General features: G+C 37.6%; 1 protein-coding gene across 7 annotated transcripts in view; it reads right to left on the bottom strand.

The window, feature by feature from the left end:
* The window catches only part of ches1 (checkpoint suppressor 1), an 89,412-nt gene that overhangs the window by 7,439 nt on the left and 56,673 nt on the right, over window positions 1-25,300 (bottom strand). For 5 of the 7 annotated variants that reach the window (XM_048208525.1, XM_048208524.1, XM_048208528.1 and 2 more), the window contains 3 exons: window positions 17,070-17,620; window positions 9,446-9,594; window positions 6,710-6,768 (listed from right to left, as the gene is read on the bottom strand). In XM_048208525.1, coding sequence (XP_048064482.1) covers window positions 6,710-6,768; window positions 9,446-9,594; window positions 17,070-17,620 — 759 coding nt within the window. Of the gene's footprint in view, window positions 1-6,709; window positions 6,769-7,920; window positions 8,983-9,445; window positions 9,595-17,069; window positions 17,621-22,402; window positions 22,426-25,300 lie in introns of those variants that run through there. The other 2 variants (XM_048208530.1, XM_048208531.1) reach the window with 2 other exon arrangements.

Raw genomic sequence — 25,300 nt, 5'->3', positions numbered from 1 at the left:
TGAAAAAGAGCAGTGTGAACATTGTGCTAAACATCTCATGGAAGAAAGTAATTGAGGTTTGAAATGACATGAGGGTGAGCTGAACAATAGAACGATCTGAGGAACACATTATAAACCATATCACCATGAATATTAATTAGGTGATGCAATGTTTGCTCAACTGATTTGTTGAAAGGTCAATAATAGTGTTGACGCTACCAGTTTTGCAGCCTAGAAAGTGATTCTCCAGTTAATCACCTGAGGGCAAGTAAATGATTGGGTGAACGATTGCTTAAAGGATTAGTTCACTTCATGATTAAAATTTCCTAATAATTTACTCACCCCCATGTCATCCAAGCTGTTTATGTCTTTCTTTCTTCAGTCAAAAAGAAATTAAGGCTTTTGAGGAAAATATTCCTGGATTTTTCTCCATATAATGGACTTCACTGGGGTTCAACAGGTTGAAAGTCCAAAGAGCAGCTTTAAAGGGTTCTACACGATCCCAGCCGAGGAATAAGGGTCTTATTTAGTGAAACAATTGGACATTTTCTAAAAAATAAAAATGTATATACTTTTTAACCACAAATGCGCATCATTTTTCATATATATATATTAGGGCTGTCAATCGATTAAAAATTTTAATCTAATTAATTACATACTCTGTGATTAATTAATCTAAATTAATCGCATACATAATTTTTGTTGTTAAAGTATTAAATATTTCAATTCAAATGAATCAATGCAGGGTTTTTCCTGGGTCAACAATGGTCTTCGGTGGTGACAGACATGGTCATCCACACAAACAGTAAAAAGTGCCCTACCCACGTGATCTGCGAGCCCGATACTGACAATAAAGTACCCGTCACTCTCACTGTAATTCTTTCTTGCCCTCTTTGCAAAAAAAAAAAAAAAAGATTTTATAGCTTTGTAAGCGAAGATGCTTTTTTGCTAAACCTGAAAAGTATTAAAAAGTAGCATTTAGAAGTTACATTAACTAATAATATAATTTTCTACCATATACAATTGAATGCACCTAGCTAACAACAACTTGCTTTGTTCTGGTTTCACCTCACTCCAGTCTAAACTAACTGATTTTATAGGTAGGCCTAATTTACTACACATTGTCATTTAAATAACCTGAAAATATTGTGGATTATTAAGGCTAATTTTACTAACCACTCTTGCTAAATGGGGTAAGCACACTTATGTTCTCATTTCAGAGTTGTTCGAGTAAATGATTCATTATAGACCGTGTGGACAGATCAGTTGTTGTCATGAATCTGTTCAAATGAGTCATTAGGTCGCGAATTGGACATTAGCGGACGTTGACGCGTTGCGTGCGAATCGCGACTGTTATTAGGACATCGCAAAAGATTTGTCAACACGGAAAACACTTCAAAAACACTTGTTTACTGAAAGTGTGGTTTATGTCAGCTGCACGTACAGGGCGCCTGTCATTCTCCGAATGCGCCTCGTGAAACATGGATTCGGTCTAACAAACTTTTAGCATTGTGTCAGTTGATTTAGATTATTATGTGTGAGGTAGAGAGAGTGCAAAGACGGTGCTTACTTTGAAGAAGAAGAGAGCTCGCGCGCACGAGGGAGAAGCTCTCTGCTCGTTATGTCCGTCAGCTCAGCAGTCATCTAGAACGGCTCCAGGTTCAAAGGTCAATGCGGAATGGATTAATCTGCGTTATTTTTTTTAACGCGTTATTTTTTCTCAGATTAATTAATCGAAATTAACTAATTTCGATTAGAAAATGACTGATTGTTTCTCTAGATAAGACCCTTATTCCTCATCTGGGATCGTGTGGAGCCCTTTGAAGCTTCACTGAAACTGCAATTTGAACCTTCAGACTGTTGAACCCCAGTGAAGTCCACTATATGGAGAAAAATCCTGGAATGTTTTCCTCAAAAACCTTAATTTCTTTTTGAATGAAGAAAGAAAGACATGAACATCTTGGATGACATGGGGGTGAGTAAATTATCAGGAAATTTTAATTCTGAAGTGAACCAATCCATTAAAGGGCCAAGCCAAAAGGACACTAGACAGTCTTCACAGGTGTCCAGCCACTCACAAACTCTAAGCACTATGACATTGGCTACTAGCAAGCTTAAGTGAAGCAAGGCTGTCCAGTCCAGCACTTGACACACATACACACTCTGAGCTCTTTGCTTTTATGTAGACAGCCATCAAGACGTTCACATCACTCAAACGCCAATAGCCTTGCTCAGACACTTTTCACAGGCAGCTCTGCACCCATTATTCCATTATCAAGAGCAGACGAGAAGGAGAGAGGAGCCACTACAGACAGATAATGTATCCATTTCCTTCCATTTAGCTGCTCGCGGTGGAGTGGAAAGAGAGCACCCTGATTGGAATCGAATGGACATTTAAACGGCAGGGACACCAACAGGGAGTGAAAGAGAGAAACAGATGGACTGAAAGAGAGAGATGAAGGAGCAGTTGTGGGAAATGAGAGAATCAGTGGCAAAAAAAAAGAATGATTCCCAAGACATTACAAAGGTAATCTGTAGGCGCAAAGCAGCTATTTGTGTGATAAAGAGGGCTTTTTTATAAATCAAAATCAAGGGGATTTTGCAAGGCACTTTTAAAGGCTGCATGACATCACTTGGCAAGCACAGGTTGATATATTTCTTTGGGTGGGACATATCAAAGGACTTTTTATATATATATATATATATATATATATACAAGACATTTCTACTTCAGGTTAATGCTGTTCTTTTGAACTTTCTAATGATCAAAGAATCTAATTGTAAAAAAAAAAAAGTATCAAAGTTTCCACAAAAATATTAAGCAGCAGAATTGTTTTCAACATTGATAATCATAAATGTTTCTTAAAGGGTTAGTTCACCCAAAAATGAAAATTCTGTCATAAATTACTCATGTCGTTCCACACCCGTAAGACCTTCGTTCATCTTCGGAACACAGTTTAAGATATTTTAGATTTAGTCCGAGAGCTTTCTGTCCCTCCATTGAAAATGTATGTACGGTATACTGTCCATGTCCAGAAAGGTAATAAAAACATCATCAAAGTAGTCCATGTGACATCAGTGGGTTAGTTAGAAGTTTTTGAAGCATCGAAATACATTTTGGTCCAAAAATAACAAAAACTATGACTTTATTCAGCATTGTCTTCTCTTCCGGAATCCTTTCCATTGAATTGATTCCATTGAATCCTTTCATCTGTCGGTGTTGGTAATGCACTTTTACGTCGTTGTTTTTGGCGATTAGGACATCCGTGACATGCACACTTATGCACCATTTTAAAAAATATAGCAATACCAAAATACAAACAATGTAGAATAGCTTGAATACAGCAAGCGTCTCCCTCAGACTGTAAACGAAGCTCGGGCGCACCGGATAAAACGTCAGCAGCGTCACTGCGGAGTCGTGAACGCGGATTGACAACAGACCCGGAAGAGAATACAATGCTGAATAAAGTCGTAGTTTTTGTTATTTTTGGACCAAAATATATTTTCGATGCTTCAAAAAACTTCTAACTAACCCACTGATGTCACATGGACTACTTTGATGATGTTTTTATTACCTTTCTGGACATGGACAGTCTACCGTACATACATTTTCAATGGAGAGACAGAAAGCTCTCGGACTAAATCTAAAATATCTTAAACTGTGTTCCGAAGATGAACGAAAGTCTTACGGGTTTGGAACGACATGAGGGTGAGTCATTAATGACAGAATTTTGGGTGAACTAACCCTTTAAGCAGCAAATCAGCATATTAGAATGATTTCTGAAGGATCATGTGACATTGAAGACACTATTTCAATGGTAATCTTTTTGACATTTTACAACCTGTAAGTAACGTTGCACCTACATGTCAACTAAAACTAATTAGATTATAAGTAGACTGTCTGCTTAATATCTGCTAACACTTTATTTTGATGGTCCCCAACAGACATAAGTAACTTTGCAACTACATGTAAACTTATTCTACTTACCCGAAAGCCTAACATCTAACCCAAACCTAACAGTCTACTAATACTCTAATTCAGAGGTATTCAATTCAAGTATTTCTTTATATCTCTCAAATATTTCTCCCAACTGGATATGAATATAAAAGTTTAGATCAGATATTTTATCAGGCTATTTTTATGTATTTATTTATTTAGTTTTTCATTTAGATACCTATGTGTATGGCACATAGAATGCCTTGGGACTGAGAAAAACTTAATTGTCACAAACCTGTTTAATTTAAACGGTCGGAGTCATCTGTATGATAGTTAAAAATAACAATGGTACTTTTCTGCACTCTCATTTTCTGCAGCGTTTTAGCAAAAGTATCTTGACTAAAAACTTTGACTTAAAGTATTGTTCTGCTCAATGTGTTTCTGCTGTTGTTAAAATAACCACGTCATCTGCAGCTCTTAATTCAGCACTTTAGCTCTGGTCAAACATACAGCCTTGCAAAGTATACTTCATTTGACTCGTACGTGTACAGAGGAGTTTGAAGTCGCCTTTGGCTTGCTTAGTTGGGGACACTTGACATTTGACTTGACATCTTGATATTCAACAGTATTCTTGACATTTATTCAACAGTGCTTTGATCTGCCTGCATTGACACTATTCTTTAAGAGCTGCTGTGCAGCAAAAAATTATGTAACCAGTTATCAATGTAAAGCTGCTTTGACACAATCTGCATTGTAAAAAGCGCTATATAAATAAAGGTGACTTGACTTGACTTTAAGACAAGTAATTTCCTTCAGCGGCCATCTTTGAAACACCTCTCAGGCATGCAAGTGCACCTCCTATCTCTTTGAATGGGGAAACATCAAATTGTTCCAAAGCTGTTTGCCAAGCTTCCGTTTCATATTTGAAATCACCTAATGAAATCTGACAACAACTGTCTCATAAATTTTGATTCTAAACGCTCGAATCATGACAAAAAATCCAACCTGGTCTCATGACGAAAACGTACCCGTGGGCACGTTTTTGCGAGTCGCGAAATACATACCAATGAGTACATATCGCTGCAGTTTCGCTGCGAAATGTCCACTGAGTGGCACTAAAAGCGTGTTCCCTTTTTTTTTTTTTTTTTGCCGGAGCTGATAATAGGGTGAATGCGGTACGTTTTTATGACGTTGCTTTTTAGACGAATTGCCGCAGTTCTCGATTTGACATTTGCGCTCCATTGCGTTTTAAAATAACTTTCCACCGACACTACGCCTAAACCTACCCGATAGTGTTAACAAAAAGCAAACGTGACATAAGAAGCGTCCGTGATCTTATACCATTTTTCAGCTCGTTTAGATCTCTCTTTGAGTCAGTCGCCTTTCACAGGATTCGTAGGGGGGGTGGGGAAGTCGACTCCTCGTCGTAAGTCCAACTCCATATCGGCTGAGCTACCGAGCAAGCTTGGTTACGGCCAAAAAAAGCGAAACGCATAGAGCCGGAAAAAGTACGTTCGTTTAATAAATCGGGCACTCCGGTAAGAAGCGTTTTGAAGTCGTGACATGATATGCGCGAGGAGACGTGAAAACGAGTCTTTATGAATCCATAATCCGACCCCGACCGTCATCGAAACCGTGCGTGAAAACGTGTAAAAGCGCTTATCAACGTTTTACCGGCCTCTAGCGTTCTTTCTGTCGGAAGCTGCAGCGAGATGTACTCGTCTGTACGTAATTTTGTGTCTCGCGAAAACGTGCCCACGGGTATGTCTCTCCCATGAGACCAGGTTGAAAAAAACTCTTTTTCAGGCTGGATCAAGCTAATGCGCATGCACAGTCCTAAATGCGCGTCTCTCATGTCTCATTTCGGAGGTGCGCGTCTGACTGTTTCTATAGGAACCGGAGCTTCTAACGGCCACTGTAGTTACGCAATGACTTTACCAGTCTGCAATTGGCTCTTATTTAGAAGGCGGGACTTATTCTGCCATATTGCGTGTTGCACTTTCTCCCATTCAAAACAATACGAGTAACGCGTCTCTGTTATTCTATAGTCTTTGGTTCGACGCATGCGCAGTTTTGAGCAATCTTTCGCTACGAGTTACAACCCATGTAAATATATTTGTATTCTTTCATGCTAGAGATACAAAGTATTACAAAGTAAAAGAGAATACAAAGTACACGGGGTTACAAAAATCCAGCGGTGCACATACAGTACTCTTCTGATGACGAAATTTTAGCATACTCTCATGACGAAATTCGCGTCACAAGCACTGTACGCTGACCCTCGTGTAAAAAGTGATGTATACTTTGGGCTTTTGTCGAGACAAAGATACTAAAAAATAGCTTGAATGAAGCGTGTTTGGTTCTAGGTGAAAATATTAGAGGATGTAGCGCCAAAAGATCATTACAGTAAACGACCTTGAGCACTTGTGTGCTTTTGTTTTGACTCGCTGCTCATTTTAATCTGTAAAAACGGCGCAATTATGTCCCATGGTCCGGAACCAGACCGTGGTCTGCCATTTGAATACCACTGCTCTAATTAGAGTTAGTTGACATATAGTTGCAAAGTTACTTATAGGCAGTAGAATGACTAAAGTAGACCATCGAAATAAAGTGTTACCAAAAAATCTTACTGACTCCAAACTTTTCAACGGTAATGTACCTGTTTATCTGCTCAGGCTATAGATGGTTTCAAAGCTAGTAGACATGAACTAAAAGCAACAAAACTCAAATTTTGTTATAATGGAGTCTTACGGAGAAACAGAAAAGAAGAACTAACAAAAAATGGGATTTTACCTTGTAAGAGCACTCCTCCATTTTTTCTGAAGAGTGGACTTCCTGGCCATAGTGGAGGACTAAGGGATATAAACACAGAGCAAGAATGCTAGAGAGAGAAAATCACATAGAGTGATAAAAATCAAATAATGGGAGGAAAAAAAACTTGTATTATGAACTTCCAAAATCCTAGTCAAAGACAGATAAAGGCAGAGGAGAGGAAACTCTAGAGAATTAGAATCTGATGGTGTGGAATGCAAACTGTAGACTGAGAGGTAGCGCAGGAATCTAATTGAACAAGTACAGACATCCTGGCGAGGCTTGGAAATCCAATTATTTATCATGATTACTTGTTATAGACAGTGTAAAGCAATGTATCCAAATGGCTTCTATTTTCAATAACAGTCGATCTTATACCTTCACTTAGATTGACTTACTCCTTTAGTCTTTAAAACGGATCCTCAAACTCACCATGGGCATCAATTTTTAAAGTGATAGGGACAGTTGAGGGTGTTGGGGTTCACAGATGAGACATTTGACGTCACATTTATCTAATCTCATTAGGTAACATTTTAGTTTAGGGTCCAATTCTCACTATTAACTTGTTGCTTATAAGCATGAATATTACAAGGATATTGGCTGTTTATTAGTACTTATTAAGCACATATTATTAATGCATTATTCCATATTCCACATCCCTTAATCCTACCCAATATCTAAATTTAACAACCTTACTAACTATTAATAAGCATTCATTAGGCGTTTATTGAGGCAAAAGTCATAGTTAACAGTTAGTTAATAGTGAGAATTAGACCTTAATCTAAATTGTTGATTACAATTTAACATAACCTTTTACTGGTTTGAAAATGTTTAAACTGATACATGTTAATTTTACATCTGCCACTGTCATTCCTGGGATTTTGTAGGTCAGCTGAATGCATGGGTCAGCATATTAATAATTTTAATAATTTAATATATTAATATATATTAGAAATAAAATTTAGAATTTATTTAATTTATTTATTATTTTTAATATATTAATTAGTGCTATCAAATCGATTGATCACGATTAATTGCATCTAACATAAAAGTCTGTAAATATATAATATACATGCAGTATGTATATGTGTGTGTTTGTGTGTATATATATATATATATATATATATATATATATATATATATATATATATATATATATATATATATATATATATATATATACACACATACACACACACACACACACACACACATACATATTTACAAACTTTTATGTTGGATGCGATTAATCGATTTGACAGCACTAATATTAATAATATAATTATGAATTGGTCTAGTGGTAACATATTTGCTTCAAGTATGAGCAGTTCTAATTGCATAATAATTGCATTAGTTAAAAGAAACAGGTATCAATCAAGTATCAATCACAACAGCTATACAGTTAAAAAATAATAAATTCAGTAAAGTATTGCCACTCATTACAACACACAAAGTCGACATTTTATTTTCTAAATGTATGACATAGATCTTATTGTGATTGATTCTCAATAATGCGTTTCATTTTTATTTATTTATTAATTTTTGACCTTGTAATTTTTAATCAAAATGTCATAACTCAATCTTCCAGGTGAAACGTCAGAATTCTCTCTTTTAAGAAAAACATCCATCTAAACTACCTTGGACCATCTAAAGACCATGTAAAAACCATGTAAGCTATCATATAAAACTGTTTTAGCTGGAAATTCCAACAGGTAATGAATCTGGAGTATCAGGTTTGATCGTGGTTCACTTATTTCAACTTCAACTGATAAAAAAAGGCCACTTATTCGAAACGAAATACAAAAAAAGCTTTTCTTTTTTTTGTAAACAGAAAAAAAAACTGCATAATTGACTGTACAACTGTTTACACGGTAACTGACTTTCCCAATTTCCCAAACGAGACCTAGAGACCACAAGCTACTGACAGCAGCCCCCTCATCCCAAAAGAGGAAGTGGGGGGAAATCAAGGAAAAAGCAAGAAAACAGGTGTTTTACATTTACTGTTGCTATGGAGTTTTGTGTTGCTAAGCCTATAATGTATTTCTTAGCTCTAACTGTCTGTCCTATCTATGTTTTTTTCTTCTTTTGTCAGACAAATAGCTTTGTGCTTATATTCCACCTGCCTCATACATATGTTGCCATGGAGGTGCTCTGGTCGTCACAGCAACAGCAGAGGAGAAGAAACGACTCAGGAAGGGCAAGCGTGTGCTGTTTCTTTACATCCCACAGATTCCCCAGAGGACCATGTCCAGTTGCTGACAAAGAGTTCAGGAATGAGTGAGGAACTGACCCAGAACCCTCAGACACCGAATCAATGTGTTCTTCACAGGAAGGTCATAAGAGACACCACCAAATAAAGGTGTATATATGAGCTTCCTTCTGTCATCCTTTCTGTCATTTGTTTTATTTCAAGACTATTTTACTCTCAAAATTATTTATACCGTGGTAAGGTCAACATCCACTCAGTCACATTTTGTTATTCCACACTAAGATGTTTTTGTGCCCAAGCTCTTTCTTTAGAGATGGAAAAGTCTGGACTAGGATTTTCAGGGCCACACAAAATGGAAAGTGTGAATGAAAGTACCAGAAGAAAAAGAGGGAAAAAGCAATAACTGGTAGTTGCAGAGGAAAAGAACAGAAAGGAAAAAGAAAAAGAAATGGACGGCCAAAAAAAAAGAAAAAAAAGAAAGAAAACTCTTTATGAAATTGAGGCGTTACCTGTGGTATTGCTGAGGAGAGGCAGATGGGGAGGTAGAAGGTTTTGGAAGCCGAGGGGAATACGGATGATATGGAGTCTTCTTCAGCGCCTGAATCAGATTATGTCTGTAGTCAGGATCAATAGACCAGAGAGAACCCTTTCCTATGCTCTAAAATGCAAAAAAAGACAAATTACGGTCATGTTAAACAGTATCGTTATTAAGATTAACAATATTCAGAGGTACTGTACAGCAGGGAGCCTACATCAAACATCACCAGGCAAGCCCTGACCTGAAATCTTCAAGGAAAAAGGAAAAAAGCAAGGCCAAGAAGCACTTGGCACCGAGATCTTGAAGCGGATTGTAAAAAGATGGGTTACACCTGGAATGAGGTCGAGAGGAAAGCCCAAGATAGAGATGTCTGGCGAGCCCTGGTTGACAGCCCATACCCCAAAATGGGGGAAAAGGCAAAGTAAGGAGTACTTACAGTACTGTACAGCAGGGGTGGACAGCGCTGGCTTTTGAGAACATACTTTCCAGCAGCTCCAATCCTAATAAAACACACCTGAACAAGCTAATCAAGAGCTTCAGGATTACTGGAAACCTACAGGCAAGGTGAGTTAAATTCTGCAAGAGAGTGGACCTCGAGGGCCAAAGTTGCCCAGCCATGCTCTACAGGAACTTCATTTAAATTGGGGGCTCTTACAGGATAGGAAACTGGGACCTCACGGTGCCCAAGAAAGAATTATACCTCTAAAGCCCCGTCCATACAAACACAGGTATTTTTAAAACCGCAGCTTTTTCTATGCAGTTTGGCCGTTGGTCCACACGCAAACGCAGTATCCGGTCACTGAAACTGAACTTTTTTGAAAACTGGCATAAAAATCCAGGCTTCTGATTGGCCAACATGGCTTTAGAGTTAGGGTAATGGTTTGGCATGATGCTTTGGCATGCTCTTGACAGCACTTCATAGTGTGTTTTTGCATTTTCATGTGGATGCATTTTTTTTTTTTTTAAACAGGAGGAAAAACTCATGTACATGTGGACTAGGCCTAAACCAGGCGTAGTCAACCCTACTTTTGGAGGGCTACCGTCTTGGCTCCAATTTGGCTCCAACTCTAATCAAACATACCTGAACCAGCTAATCAAAATATTCAGGATTACCTGAAATAGCCTGGGGTGTGTTTCCCAAAAGCATTGTAAGCCAATAATAGTCGCAAGTTGTCATTGCCAACATTGTTGAACGATTTGGCATTTCACGAAAGCATAGTTCAAACAAACATTTGCAAATAGCGTCGAAAATTTAAAGGGATAGTTCACCCAAAAATGAACATTCTGTCATTAATTACTCACCCACATATCGTTTCAAACCCATAAGACTTTCGTTCATCTACGGAACACAAATTAAGATCTTTTAGATGAAATCTGAGAGCTTCCTGTCCCCCTCCATTGACAGCTACATAACTACAGCTTTGATGCTTTGATGCACTTTGAAGTTAATAAAGAGACCGTAAAACTAATCCATATGAATTGAATGGTTTAGTCCAAATTTTCTAAAGAGACATGATCGGTTTGATGAAAAGATTGAATTTAGGATTTTATACACATAAAAACATTAATCAACTCACACATCAGTTGTGGTAAACGGAAGCCCAAGCATGTATGCTTGACGTGTGAGAACCAATGAGGTTCATTCTCATATTATGCAGCACGTTTGAGCTTCCGCAAGAACCAATGAGGTTCATTCTCATGTTACGCAGTAGGGCTGGGACAATACATCGAATCTCCATTTGAAGAATCTGGAGCGATTCTGATAGTTGTATCACAATTCTCTCTCGAATCAATTCTGAGCTTAATTTTTAAACAGCAGATGGCACTACTATACGTGATTTAGAAACACGTGTACACTGCCTGCTTCCAGTTCCTTTACACACACCACTTAAACCTAAAATAATCATTTGAAAAGTTTGAAGTGAATTACAAACCTTGCATCATAAAAGCATTCTCAGCCGAGGTGCAGTTATATTTAACCACTTACATGACTCGAGCTGAACGCACGAGCGCTGTCCAGCTGTCTTCTTCGTGAGCGTTTGAGAGCGTGCGGTTAAAAACTAGCCTAGAGCGCCATCTGCTGTTAAAACTAAGCTAAGAATTGATTAGAGAGAGAAAATATCAGGATCGATCCAGATTCATTGTATTGATCGAGAATCGATGTATCACCCCAGCCCTGTTACGCAGCACGTTTGAGCTTCAGAAAGAGATTTGTTCTCGCACATCAAGCAGGTTTGGTTGAGCTTCTGTTTATGTTCACTGATCAATGATTATATGTGAATAAAAGCCTAAATTAAATCATCAGATAAAACAATCAAGTCTTTTCAGAAAATTTGGACTAAACCGCTCAATTCATATGGATTAGTTTTACAATCTCTTTATGAATTTTTAAAGAATCAAAGTGTCAGTTGCATAGCCAACAGAAATCTCTCAGAGATTTTCACAGATTTGTGTTCCAAAGATGAACGAAAGTCTTACAGGTTTTGAACGACATGAGGGTGAATAATTAATGACAGAATTTTAATTTTTGGGTGAACTAACCCTTTAAATGGTTGGAGCTACAGCTCTCGATCTGTAGAAGCATAGTTTCTTGTTAAAACGACAAGAGGACTTGAATAGATTGTGCTATTGAGCACAGTAATCTAGCTAACATTCAGTACACTCTAAATCTTCAACTTTAGTCCTGGGGTGCGTTTCACGAAGCCAAAACTAAGGTCACAAGTGCCATCGTTACCAACACAATTCAACAGAACTTGCGACTATAATTGGCTAATGATGCTTATGGTAAACACACCCCTGGATGGCCAGTGTCTTGCCAAATTTAGCTCAAACCCCAATCAAATATCCCAAGGTGGGTACACACAGGTGGGTTAAACTGGAATTGGTACTAAAGTCTGCAGGACACTGTCTGGAGTTGAAGAGCCCAAACCCATACTTAAATTAGCACACAGATTCTTTCAAGAATCTTCAAAGAATGACACATATATTGGGATATAATGTATATTTTCAATAAATACACCTTTGCAAAGTACTGAGGAAACTGAACAGCAGGGTGGAGGATTAGACCTTGCACTCGAGACCCTCGCTGTCTAGTGAACACAGAGGCACCTTTAAAACTGCCTCAACATGCAACACTGGCATGTATTTTTAGATCAAAGAAGCCATTCTCCACCTAATTAAGCTGTCTGCCCTCCATCAGGGGCTTCCAGATCCACATTTCACTTTACCAAAAAACACAACTCACACAAGCCATGAAATTCAACCCGTGTGCCTTTGATCTCGGCTCTCGTATTAAGCACAAAAATAAGTGAGACGGGATGATGAAAGCGCTCTGATATTATCATAGTTACAGAACAGTCGCTATTGCAATGATCATCAGTGTTTACTGACACACCACTCACAGCAATTAGGGGAAAGGTTTGATTAAACAGGCCGACAAGCTAGCAATTGCCAAACGGTCGGGGGAAGCAACTTTATTTCGCGTTTCTGTGTGTGTATTCGTGTTCTTCACACTGCTCGAGGAGCCATTGGCCCGGCATGCCGTTTCCACCGGGGGTTCAGGGTAATTCAAATACACTCCCCATGACTTCATTCATAACTTCCCCCGCCAGTCTGCCCTCAATTAGCTATCAACACGCCTGCAAAACAACATCACAGACTGACGTACATCGTTCACCAGCTCCGGCGTGGCATCCGGGTACGGCTCCAGCTCACCTGCCTGGCAGAACCGTATGACCCCTCTCTACAGGAGATAGAGGAGGAGCAGACAAGCACCTGTGGTTTCACTGGTCTCCAAGGCAACAAGTAGAAGAGAGGGATGTTGGTTGTCTGGTTGGAAGGTTTGGCAGGAGTATCTCAGTCTACATGGAGACAATGATGGCGTTTTAAAACCAGCCCAGACCAATGTGCTAATCTTTCCCAACCGTGGTAAATGAGGAAAGCAGATTTCTGCCACAGACTCTACGCTGAGAGAGCCAGAATACATGATTGCCTATGTTTAAAGGAGAAGGTTTCTACTTATGGCTTATAAAGTATACACACATATTCATGAATGTTAAAGAGGTCATATCATGGAAAACTGGATTTTCTGCTCAGACCATTTTTGGAAACTAAGCTGCAATAATGGCTTACTCAGAAATCTTCATGGTTCCAGTGAAAAACTCATTAACATATGACATCCCACATATCATATTAACACTTATTTAGTATTTAGCAACTTGGTTGACATTGATTAAAACTTATATGAAGTACGCCTGAGTTTAGCCCAAGGGGTCAAGGTTTATCTGGTTGGAATAGTCAAGTTAGTCTCTCCCGGTGGATGCTGTAACTACAACAAATCTCCATCTATGGTGATTTAAAAGTAGCTACGTATTCTGATGAAACAGAAAATCAGGTAACACTTTAGTATAGGGAACACAAACTATTAACTATGATCCCTCAATAAACTCCTAATTTACTGTTCATTAATAGTTAGTAAGGTAGTTGTTTGGATTAAGAATGTAGAATAAGGTCATGTAGAATTCTAGTAACATGCATGCTAATAAGCAACTAGTTAATAGACCCTAAAATAAAGTGTTAACGAAAATGATAAATGATTCATTATATGATAATAGATGTTTTCGGAGAGCTCTTTAAAAGCATGAAATGGACCATTGCTTCTTGAAGGGTTTGGGAATGTGGACTTTTTTTGTTCCATCAGCCAATCAGTGTTGTTATGAAGAAAAAAATATGAAGTTTCAGAGTGATTAGCCACATGGCATTTATGAAACACGTGATTTGGTAAAAAAAAAAAAAAACTAGACGTGGAAATGAGTTTCCATAAGGCTGTTTTTGGAGGGCTTTTGTGCCAGCTAAGGAACTGAAATGATTGGGAACATTAACAAAAAGTATTATGGAAACTCTTAGTAATTATAACATTTGCATACAGAAGACTTGAAGGTACAGAAGCAGAAAAAACAGGCCATTTAAAGGGATAGTTCACCCAAAAATGAAAATTCTATCCTCATTTACTCACCCTTAAGTTGTTCAAAACCTGTATACATGTCTTTGTTCTGCTAAACAAAAGAAGAGATTTTGAAAAATGTTGTAATCAAAACAGTCGTGAGGCACCATTGACTTCCATAGTAATTTTTTTCCCTACTATGGTAGTCAAAGGGTGCGAGATCTGCTTGATACAAACATTCTTCCAAGTATCTTCCTTTGTGTACAGCAGAACAAAGAAATTCATACAGGTTTACAGGCAGTAAATGATGACAGAATTTACATTTTTGGGTGAACTATCCCTTTAACCCACTAGTTTGCCCTTCTCCTCCAAACACCCTTCTGAGGTGTGTATGTATTAGTGAGATTAAATACCATTTTAATCAAATCAAGAGAGACATTTAATAAATTGTGTAGGCTACTCAGAGACAAACATTTTGTCAAAATATCTGGACAGAAAAAGAATTTTGAAATAATAATAAAAAATGTTTCCATTCCCCATTCCAATCAGAGTGGGAAATGAAACTAAATGAAACACCATTCAAATTTAATTCAGTTAATTAGTCTATATTAGAAAGGTTATATGAACATGTCAGTTTCAGCAGATTAGTTTGGTATTCTGCCAGAGAATTACGTTGATTATTTTGTACTCAGTGAAATGTGATCCAGCTGGACAAGTAACCTGAACTTTACCCATCAAAACAGATCACTGTGCTTCATACCACTTCCCTGAAATGTTCCCATATTTGACCCACACACGCATATATACAGGTCTACTCACAGACATAGCAACGCAGCCAATCAGTTTTGCTGTTGCTACAGAAACGACATGCTTTTCATGTCAACTACAGCTCGGTTGCTATGGGAATACATATACAAGGAAAACTCTTTTGGCCGTAGTTAAGAACCAAAAGACAACATGATGGCTTAGACAGGTACAAACACACTCTTACACACACATATAACAATGCAAACACACTCTGCCAGAGCACTACGTGTTTTTGTTAATCTTTTCATCTGCTTTGATGTCTGTGTACGATATTATCATTATATTTGTCACATCTAAACAAAAAGCATGATTGCATGGACATGTTTACATATCCACAGCCCACATTCATAAAATCTCTTAAAAACTAACCATAATAAGTCTTTGTTGACTAGCTAGTACTCAGAACTAATTTTTCATGAAGTCAATGTGGACTTTGATTTAAGGTTAATATGGCATTAATGGGTCAATGAGTTTTCTGTCCTATCTTACATTAAAAATGAAATTCATACATAAAAAGACCACTTCTATGATGAGAATTTGACTTTCTTTATTAAAATTTATTTAGATTTTTTTTTTTGTGGGGTGACAATATAAAAGTGTCAGGATGATACCACTGTCCTGACATCATAATTAAAATCTAGATGAGTAAAGTTCATTGAGACAAACTTTGATGTTGATTTGACAAAGCCGTATGAAAGTTTGAAAGTTTTATAAGCTTTAAATTTAATGAAGTGTAAAGAGAAAGAAAGCGAGAAATCCTTTGCTAGCATGAATTAACATGTTTTAACAGATTGCTAACAATAATTAATATTTTGTTAGCATGATTTAACACATTGCTAGCATGAATTAACATGTTGCTAGTATGGGTTGACAGATTGTTAACATAAATTAGCATGTTGCTAACATGTTTTAGTACACTGCTAACATAATTTAACACATTGCTAACATTAATTAACATGTTTTAACACATTGCTAACATGAATTAACATTGCTGGCATTGATTTAACACATTGCTAGCATGAATTAGCAGGTTGTTAGTATGTTTTATTATTTTGTTAGCCTGAATTAACATATTGCTAACATGAATTAACACATTGCTAGCATGTTTTAACATGTTGTTAGCTTAAATTAACATTGCTAACATGATTAAACACTCTGCTAGCAATAATTAGCAATTTGCTAGCATGGTTTAACACACTGCTAACATGAATTGTCATGTTGCCAACATGTTTTAGCATGTTGGTAGCATAATTTAACATGCTGCTAACATTATTTTGCCTTTTGCTAACATATTTTAGCATTTTTTTAATATGAATTAACGTGTTGCTAACATGATTATCATGTTGCTAGCATTTTTTAACACACTGCTAACATGTTTTAGTATGTTTCTAGCATGTTTTAACACGTTGTTTGCATAAATTAACATGTTACTACATGATTTAGCATTCTACTAACATGTTGTTAGCATGAATTAACATGCTACTACATCATTTAACATGCTACTAGCATGTTAGCATGAATTAGCATGTTGCAAGCATTTTTTAGCATGTTGTTAGCATAAACTAGCATGTTGAACAAAATTGCTTCACTGCTATTAATATTTGAAAAAAATACTGTATGTAAAATCAAAGTCATGTAGTGGTTCAGTCAACATGCAGAAAAACATGAAACAGGAAATTATATCATAAAAAATCTAGCAAATATATTTTTAAAAGATTTATCTTTTTCTTTATTGTGGACACCACTGGTCCAAAAAAGGTGGTAAAAAAGTGGTAAAAAAACAAAAAACAACCGGCTCTTTGACACCTTATACTTCAGTAAAACTCAGTAAAACACAAGCCCTCACCTGACTGCGATCCTTATCCACCTTCTTGAAGCATTTGTTTAGTGACAGATTATGACGCACTGAATTTTTCCAACCAGTGGGGGCGCTAGCGAAGTAAGGGAAGTGCTCCAGTATCCATCCGTAGATGTCTTTGACAGGAAGTCGTTTAGAGGGAGCGTCCTCTATTGCCATGAAGATGAGGCAGCTGAAAGAGTACGGAGGTTTACGGCTGGGACCCGTGGACAGGTGGTAGGGCGGCTCGCTTGGCTCAGGGGAGGACGACGGCGAGGACGAGGGCTCGCGGCCACCGTTAGCATCCTGCAGGGGGCTAACGCTACGCAGGCCAGAGTGGCCCAGACTGGTCAGAAGATCTGTGCTCTCATGCAACCAGCTAAGGCTGGTCAGCTCCTCATCCTCGGCCCGGCTGAGAGAGGCAGACAGGGCCAGAGAGAGGTCAGCTGCTTCGGTGTCCTGGTAGAGCTGACTCAGACCCCGCGCCACGCTCCCACTGCTGGGGCCCTCGGCCTTCTTCCCTGGGGGCATGACCACTGGACCCATGCAGCCCTCGGCTCCTGCAGACACACAAGAAGCACACTTTAAAGTCACTGCTGGTTTTTCAGAAAATCTTTTTTTATCAAATATTCATGAAAAGGCTTAATTGGAACTCTTATATAAGATGAATTTTCCACTACATGAGAAAAAAAAAAAAATCATGCTTTGGTAAATGACAGTAAAAAAAAAAAAGGTCATAATTACGACATAAGATTCAAATCATGACATAAAAAGTCAGAATTATGACATACTAAGTCATAATTATGAGATTACACAGTCGAAATTATGACATAAAAAGTCTAAATTATGACTTTGTCAAATTATGACAAGTTAAAATCATGACATAAGTCAAAATTATGACATACTGAGTCATAATTGTGAGATAAAAAGGCAAAATTATGATACATATTAAATAAATACATATTTATGACACATGCCATAATTCTGACTTTTTAAAGGGCTACTTAACCACTGGCAACATGGGCTTTCAATAAAACTTGGCTGTCTATACAGTATAAGTGTGGGGGAAAAAAAGTGAAATCGGTGCTCCCTGACTAGAGAAAACAGAAAAAAAGGCTGTTGTCTTTCCTTTTGCCAAATAGGTAGGAAAACTTCAACACCCATAATGCACTGGGCATGTTGCCATCCAAAGCCACTCCCACCAGTCTGCTATGGATACGCTTAGCAGAGTCAAATACCGCCTTGCTTTAGTAGGAAATACTTCTTAGCAAACTTTTAGTCAATGGCATTGACTTGTATTGTTTGCGAGTGCAAGAATTCAAAGAGTAAATGTTTAGCGGAAGTGAGTTACTTTCAGTTTCCAGAGAATGATCCAGAGCATTGTAGGCAGCAGATTAAACCTGCAAAGACTCATAAATATGGAGAAAACACAGCGATGGAAAATCGAAAAAATAGTTTTTGTAGTCAACATAAACACAGAACACAGTGGTTTAGGCCAAAAGGAGTAGAGAAAAAAAACCCAAAAACTGCCGTTCTGTCAGCTCCCCCCAAACTCCCGAAGCAAAACGTTGTCGCGTAAAGGTAAGAAAGCTGTTGCTCCATTTTTACCATAATGCTATTTAAATAATAGACAAAGTAAAATTAAATTTTAAATTTAAACCACCTTTACAATAATTGTTCTGTTAATAACCCTCTGCTGATCAGACTGTCTGGGCGTGGATACAAAAGTGTGAAAGTATAAAATGTAGTTTTCATGAAAGCCCTGGAGCTGTTAAAACAAGTCATCCGGCAGACTTTTGCTGCCAAAAAAACATGAATTTCTCGGCCCAGGTAACACAGAATGGATAAACACTGTTCATATAGAAATACACTGACACTGTAACAATACAAAATCTGCAAAGATACACTTAAAAAGTTACAATTTCGGGCAAGCACATTTGTGTGCTGTCTAGGTATTGCATCTAGAGATTATCGCGAGGTTAGTGCCCTTAAAAGTAAAATTTCTGTTCTCTATTATTTGCTCACTGTATGATTTGACATTTGAGTTTTGCAGCTTTCAGTATGAATCAAACATATGGTTAGTAAAATATAGTTTTTAGGGTCAACAAATACATGAGGCTCAACACATCAATGCATGTAAAGTTCAATCTCTTATATTTGTAGATCTTCCCTCGAAACAAACTCCAGAGAGAAATGAGACTAAAAATCAGCATGAGAACTGGAAACCACTTCCATATTTCAGAGGTAAGGCCAGCAAACAGGAAAAAGACAGAGTTGACACACACAAATGCAGTTTATAATAAATAGTCAAATTCCAAATAAACTGAGGAACAGAGCATAGCAGACAAGTTCCTCTGTTTTCAGTCTTTGGAGGTCAGTTGTTGTGTGTTTCTGTTGGACACACAGTTACATCTTTGCGCCTGCTTTTGCATTAAACCTAGTATATGTTTTGAATCAGCCTTCTTCAGTCTTCTTCTTCATCTTGTGACAATTATAGCAGTCAGAAGAAAGAATGATGTAAAATTTGCCATCACTCCCTCGGCCGTTGTATTAGAAACACCCTCGCAGCATTAAAACGTTTTTTGTAATTTACTGCCAAGGTAATTTAAAACAAAGCATTATAAATGTTTATTCAATTGCAAGTTTACATCTTGCAATTCTGACTTTTTTCTCGCAATTGCAAGTTTATATATTGTAATTACGACTTTATTTCTCAGAACTGCCAGTTTATTTCTCAGAATTGTGACTTTATATCTTACAAATCTGACTATTTCTCAGAATTGCTAGTTTATATGTTTCAATTCTGACTATCAGAATTGTTCAGAATCATTACAATTATCAATTACTTTATTTATTTATTTTAATTTTTTTTTTTGTGTGGTGGAAACCAGCTTCCATAGATAAGGCAGCTAGTTTCTGTCTAAGAGTAAAAAAAAAAAAAGAAAAAAGATAACTGAGATTTAAAGTTGCATTGTGAGTTATAAAGTCATAATGAAAAAGAGTAGCAATTATGACAAAGCAACTGTGAAATATGAAGTTGCAATTAAGAGAAACTTTCACAACTTTGGGAAAAGTGTGGGAAATAAAGTAACAACTGCGAGATATAAATAATTGTGACTTATTTTCCCATAATTATGAGAAGTTGCAATTGTTAGATGTAAAGCTACAATTAAAGTGCCCCTATTATGCCTTTTTTAAGGTTCCTAAAATTGTTTTGGGAGTCTCCTACAACAAGTTTACATGCATGCAAGGTCAAAAAACACTTCTGTTTTCTCATAATATACATTTAATTTCACCTCAGTTCTCAATAATAACTGAGAATATGCTGATGTTTTGTTGTGATGTTACAATGAAACGGCTTGGGATTCGTTTTAAAAATGACTCCTTTAATTGACTCAGAGTCGATTCTTACTTATAGAGACAATAACTTTATGTACGGTGCACTTTCAGATTTAAAACTTTGCAGGATGTTTTCATTCACTTAGAGCTATGCTACACACTTCATGAAAGGTCATTTTCAAAAATCCATAATAGGGGCACTTTAACTTTTCTTCTCAGGCTTCCATACAAAAAAAAAAGAGACACGTTATAACAATGATGCAAGCTTTTTTACAATGGAAAATCTGATCAAGCATTCTAGTGGCAGCAGCCTGTTTGTGTGTGTGTGTGTGTGTTTGAGGTTTCTGGGAGGTAAGATTAGCGGGAGGTTATATTTTAGAGGAAGTAAGCCTGGCGCTATCTTCAGATGCATAAAATCTAAATAGGAACTTATCAAATACTGCCCAAGTCACAGTAGGTAATCCAGTTAATCTCTCCTTCCAGCATTACCCGTCAATTTTAACTCCCTCTAACTGACACCCATGCCAACACGTACCCACACACAATTATACTTATATACCGTAGGTACATGTCAACAGATGTGCCAGGGGCGGCAACACCCCAATAAGGCCATTCAATCAGTCAATAACAGCATATGCAGCTGAGCACTCCTTGGAAAATGCACAGTCACGCCTCAGGGCTGCTTTTGACACTCGCACTTACATGTCAAAGCAGCAACTCTCTTCCCTTGCATTGATTGACAGCTGACAGCTAGCACTGCATTGCTAATAAAGCATCTGTATCCACGGCAACGGAGCAAGAATATTATCCAGCCTCACAATCTGGAGCAGAGATTCCCTGGGGTCAGTCAAGGCATGGCTGCGTTTATAAGGCAGATTATACAAATGTGGACGACATCACATCCACATCACAACCGAGGTCTCAGCTAGAAACAACTGCATCTTAACAAAAACTGTGTTTTGTTTTACTAAAATACAAGAGAAAACTGTTGTAGTCAACTATTTAATCCTGACCTTTAAATGTCATATAATTAAAGAGAAATAATACAAAGTATTTTGGAGGTACAGTGATGGTATCTGATGGTAATACACTGGCAGTAACACTGCTTTTTCAGTTTTTCTACTTAAAAATGTCATGTTTAATTCAATGTGTTACTTGCTGTTTCTTTGTCATTGTTTGTGAAATTTACTAGCAATTTCTGAGTGACAATTGTTTCTACACCAGATTTTTTTCAGTGTACTTTGTCAATGTTAAAGGTAGGGATGTCCCGATCACGTTTTTTTGCCCTCGAGTCTGAGTCCGAGTCATTTGATTTTGAGTATCTACCAATACCGAGTCCCGATCCGATACTGCTATAATACATAAAAAAGAATAAAGAAGAGCGAAAAAACAGATCCAGGATCCAGGAACAGTGCTTTTCAGGTTTTTCAGGTATCTAACAGTAGTTTTCACGTACAGAAAATGTATAAAGTAATCAAATATAAAATATCACTGCATATTATCTTTACTGTATAAAATAAATAAAGATTAATCATTATTGAAGTTACAAAAACTATTCAGTCAAGAGCAGTGAGTGATTTCTTTGTTATTTGTTGTTTGATTTAACATTAAAAACAGGCAGCAGGAATAGTTTTTTTTCCCTATAAGACATGCACGATCCAGTAGGCCTACATATAGCTACTGTTACACATGTGCCTTTCTTTCTCGACTAATATACGTTCACTTAAGACATAACCGACTATGTTTGCTAGGATACTCGCTAAGACGGGCATGTTGACATAATTTTTGTATGAATTTGTCCGCTGAAGCGCAAGACTTGAAAGAGAACTCAGTATTTGCGCGCTGACTGAAATAAGCGTGTGCGCGCTTCGGATGAGCGCACACAAATCTTCTCACAGCGCGCGCGAGCTCTCTTTCGCGTTTTGTTCTTGAAGGTTTAAATCAGCAAGGCTTAAATGAGTTAGTTTAAACACAGATAGCAGCGTGTGCTGTTCAGGTCTCACCTGCGCTCGCGCTATCAACGGCGATGACGGCGTAAATGACTGGACATTAGAGCAGACGGCACTCGCAGTTAACAGTTTACAAAGAGTAACTGTTTTGTCCACGCTTTCTGATTATTGTTGTTGTAACGTTTTGCGCATCCATCGACTGAAACATACATTATCTGAACTCTGTCTGTCCGTTTCCCACGTTGCTATTTTAAACAAATCATATTAACCAATAGATGCGTCGTCATTCGAGATGGATGCAAATGCAAATGAGCTGCTGCTGTCCAACCCCGCTTTCCAGAAGAAGGTGGAGCCTGTACAGCTCATGCTTTAAATACTCTGCCAAAAACTAACAAAACATCTGTTTGGTTTTGATTATCATGTCTATCGCGGTCGCGCTCACATGATATTGCAATTCTTCATCATCATGAAAGTTTATTATCTGCATGCATATTAAATCAGTTACAACTAAGTTCTCTTTCAACTGTCAAAAACACACAAAGTTCACATAAACATAGTCGGTTATGTCTGTGACTAAACAGCAAGTAAAGAAATCGCATGTGTATATTAGATCTGTATATTAAAGGTGCCCTAGAATCAAAAATTTAATTTACATTGGCATAGCTGTACAGTACAGTTCAGTACATGGAAAAGACATACGTTGAGTTTCAAACTCCATTGTTTCCTCCTTCTTATATAAATCTCATTGGTTTAAAAGACCTCCGGAAAATAGGCGAATCTCAACATAACACAGACTGGTACATAACAGTCGGGATCATTAATATGTACGCCCCCAATATTTGCATATACCAGCCTATGTTCAAGGCATTAGACAAGGGCAGCCAGTATTAACGTCTGGATCTGTGCACAGCTGAATCATCAGACTAGGTAAGCAAGCAAGGACAATAGCCAAAAATGGCAGATGGAGCAATAATAACTGACATGATCCATGATATCATGATATTTTTAGTGATATTTATGAATTGTCTTTCTAAATGTTTCGTTAGCATGTTGCTAATGTACTGTTAAATGCGGTTAAATTTACCATCGTTTATTACTGTATTCGCGGAGACAAGAGAGCCGTCGCTATTTTCATTTTTAAACACTTGCAGTCTGTATAATTCATGAACACAACTTCATTCTTTATAAATCTCTCCAACAGTGTGTAATGTTAGCTTTAGCCACGGAGCACTATCAAACTCATTCAGAATTAAATGTAAACATCCAAATAAATACTATACTCACATGATCCGATGCATGCATGCAGCATGAATGACGAACATCTTGTAAAGATCCATTTGAGGGTTATATTAGCTGTGTGAACTTTGTTTATGCACTGTATAACTGCACTTATAGTCAAGAGCTCAGGAGGGCAGGGAGCAAGAGATTTAAAGGGGCCGCGCAGCCTGAATCGGTGCATAGTTAATGATGCCCCAAAATAGGCAGTTAAAAAAATTAATTTAAAAAAAATCTATGGGGTATTTTGAGCTGAAACTTCACAGACACATTCAGGGGACACCTTAGACTTATATTACATCTTTTGAAAAGACGTTCTACGGCACCTTTAAAGTGACAGCAGTGTAATATACAGTACCTACTGCTATTTTTGCAGTTAATATGAATCAAACAACAAAAGAAAAACAGAAAATCTGCTCTTGATGAAATAACTTAGCACCTTTATTAAGACCACATTTCTTACATAAAATGCTGCTGTTAAATGCTCTGGTGAGGAGATAAACATGGCAGATTGTATACAGTTCACTCAGGGCGGGGTCTGCGCTAATAGGGAAGAATCTGTCAGCAGTCATGGGCGGAGCCTAGGCATTTGTGACATCACAAAAGCTACAATCTGCAAACGGCTTGTTCTGAGACACTGGTTATGATTTATGGGGATTAAAAAAAGAGGAGTGGGTTGATTTTTATCATAATGAGGTGGTGGTGTACACACACTGTTGACATATTTATGTTCAAACACCATGTAAAAGTGAATTTTACATAATAGGTCCCCTTTAATAAAACAGCATTTACATGTTATTCCAATGGTCTCCAAAATATGTAGTATATAGGACAACACATCAACTCTGTATCAAATTGGGCTCAACATAAACAAATCTCTAAGAAAAGCAGTGGGCTGGCGGGTCAGTTACCAGTCGAGGTGTTTTATGAAGGGTAACCGCATGAAGGTGTTCTCTTGGAACATATAAATGCACATATACACACGATACACAGTTCTGCTTTCTATGTATCCATGGTGGCACTGCCACAAAACGTTACATCTGACAGAAAAGGGCCAGCTAATTTTACTGTTGCTATGACAACAAACTACTCGAACAGGGTACCATTGGGGCTGCCAGTGAACTTCCCTTACGCTCAAGAATCAATTACATCTTACCGTTCACAAACAGAAAGTAAGTTTGAAGCCGGTTCTGGTTTAAGCCCTTGAGAACTCCTCTGAAATAAGGGAAATTCAGCAGTTGTGACAAATGACCAAAGAGATCTAAAAACTGGAAAAGGCAAACAACAGCTCACCCAAATGCCCATTAGTGCCTCAAATCTAATGTAAACATTACAGACTTTTTGGCTCAGTGTGAATGAAAGAAACAGCATCTGCTTTATAGATACTGCAAGCTTGGTAACTTTCTACAGTTACAACAAATGTACAAAAAGTATCAGTATGGCATTCTTTGACGTACCTTGGATACCAATTAAACATATACAATGGTATGTGAATATTATAACTAGGGATGTTCTGAGCCGTTCTCAAAAATTGGTATCGGGGTAAATTTTGCATTTTTTAACTGATCGGTATCGCCTATCCTAAGCGCCCTATCCTTTATTTTACATCAGCTGTAACGCAGGTGTTGTGCAATAGGTGGCGGTATGCAGCTTTAAGTAGGTTTGCCAACTGCATTA

This window comes from Megalobrama amblycephala, linkage group LG11 (genome assembly GCF_018812025.1).
Source record: "Megalobrama amblycephala isolate DHTTF-2021 linkage group LG11, ASM1881202v1, whole genome shotgun sequence".
In the NCBI taxonomy this organism is placed as follows: domain Eukaryota; kingdom Metazoa; phylum Chordata; class Actinopteri; order Cypriniformes; family Xenocyprididae; genus Megalobrama; species Megalobrama amblycephala.
The sequence above is the reverse complement of the archived record's forward strand: the minus strand, read 5'-3'. Positions and strand labels throughout refer to the sequence as shown.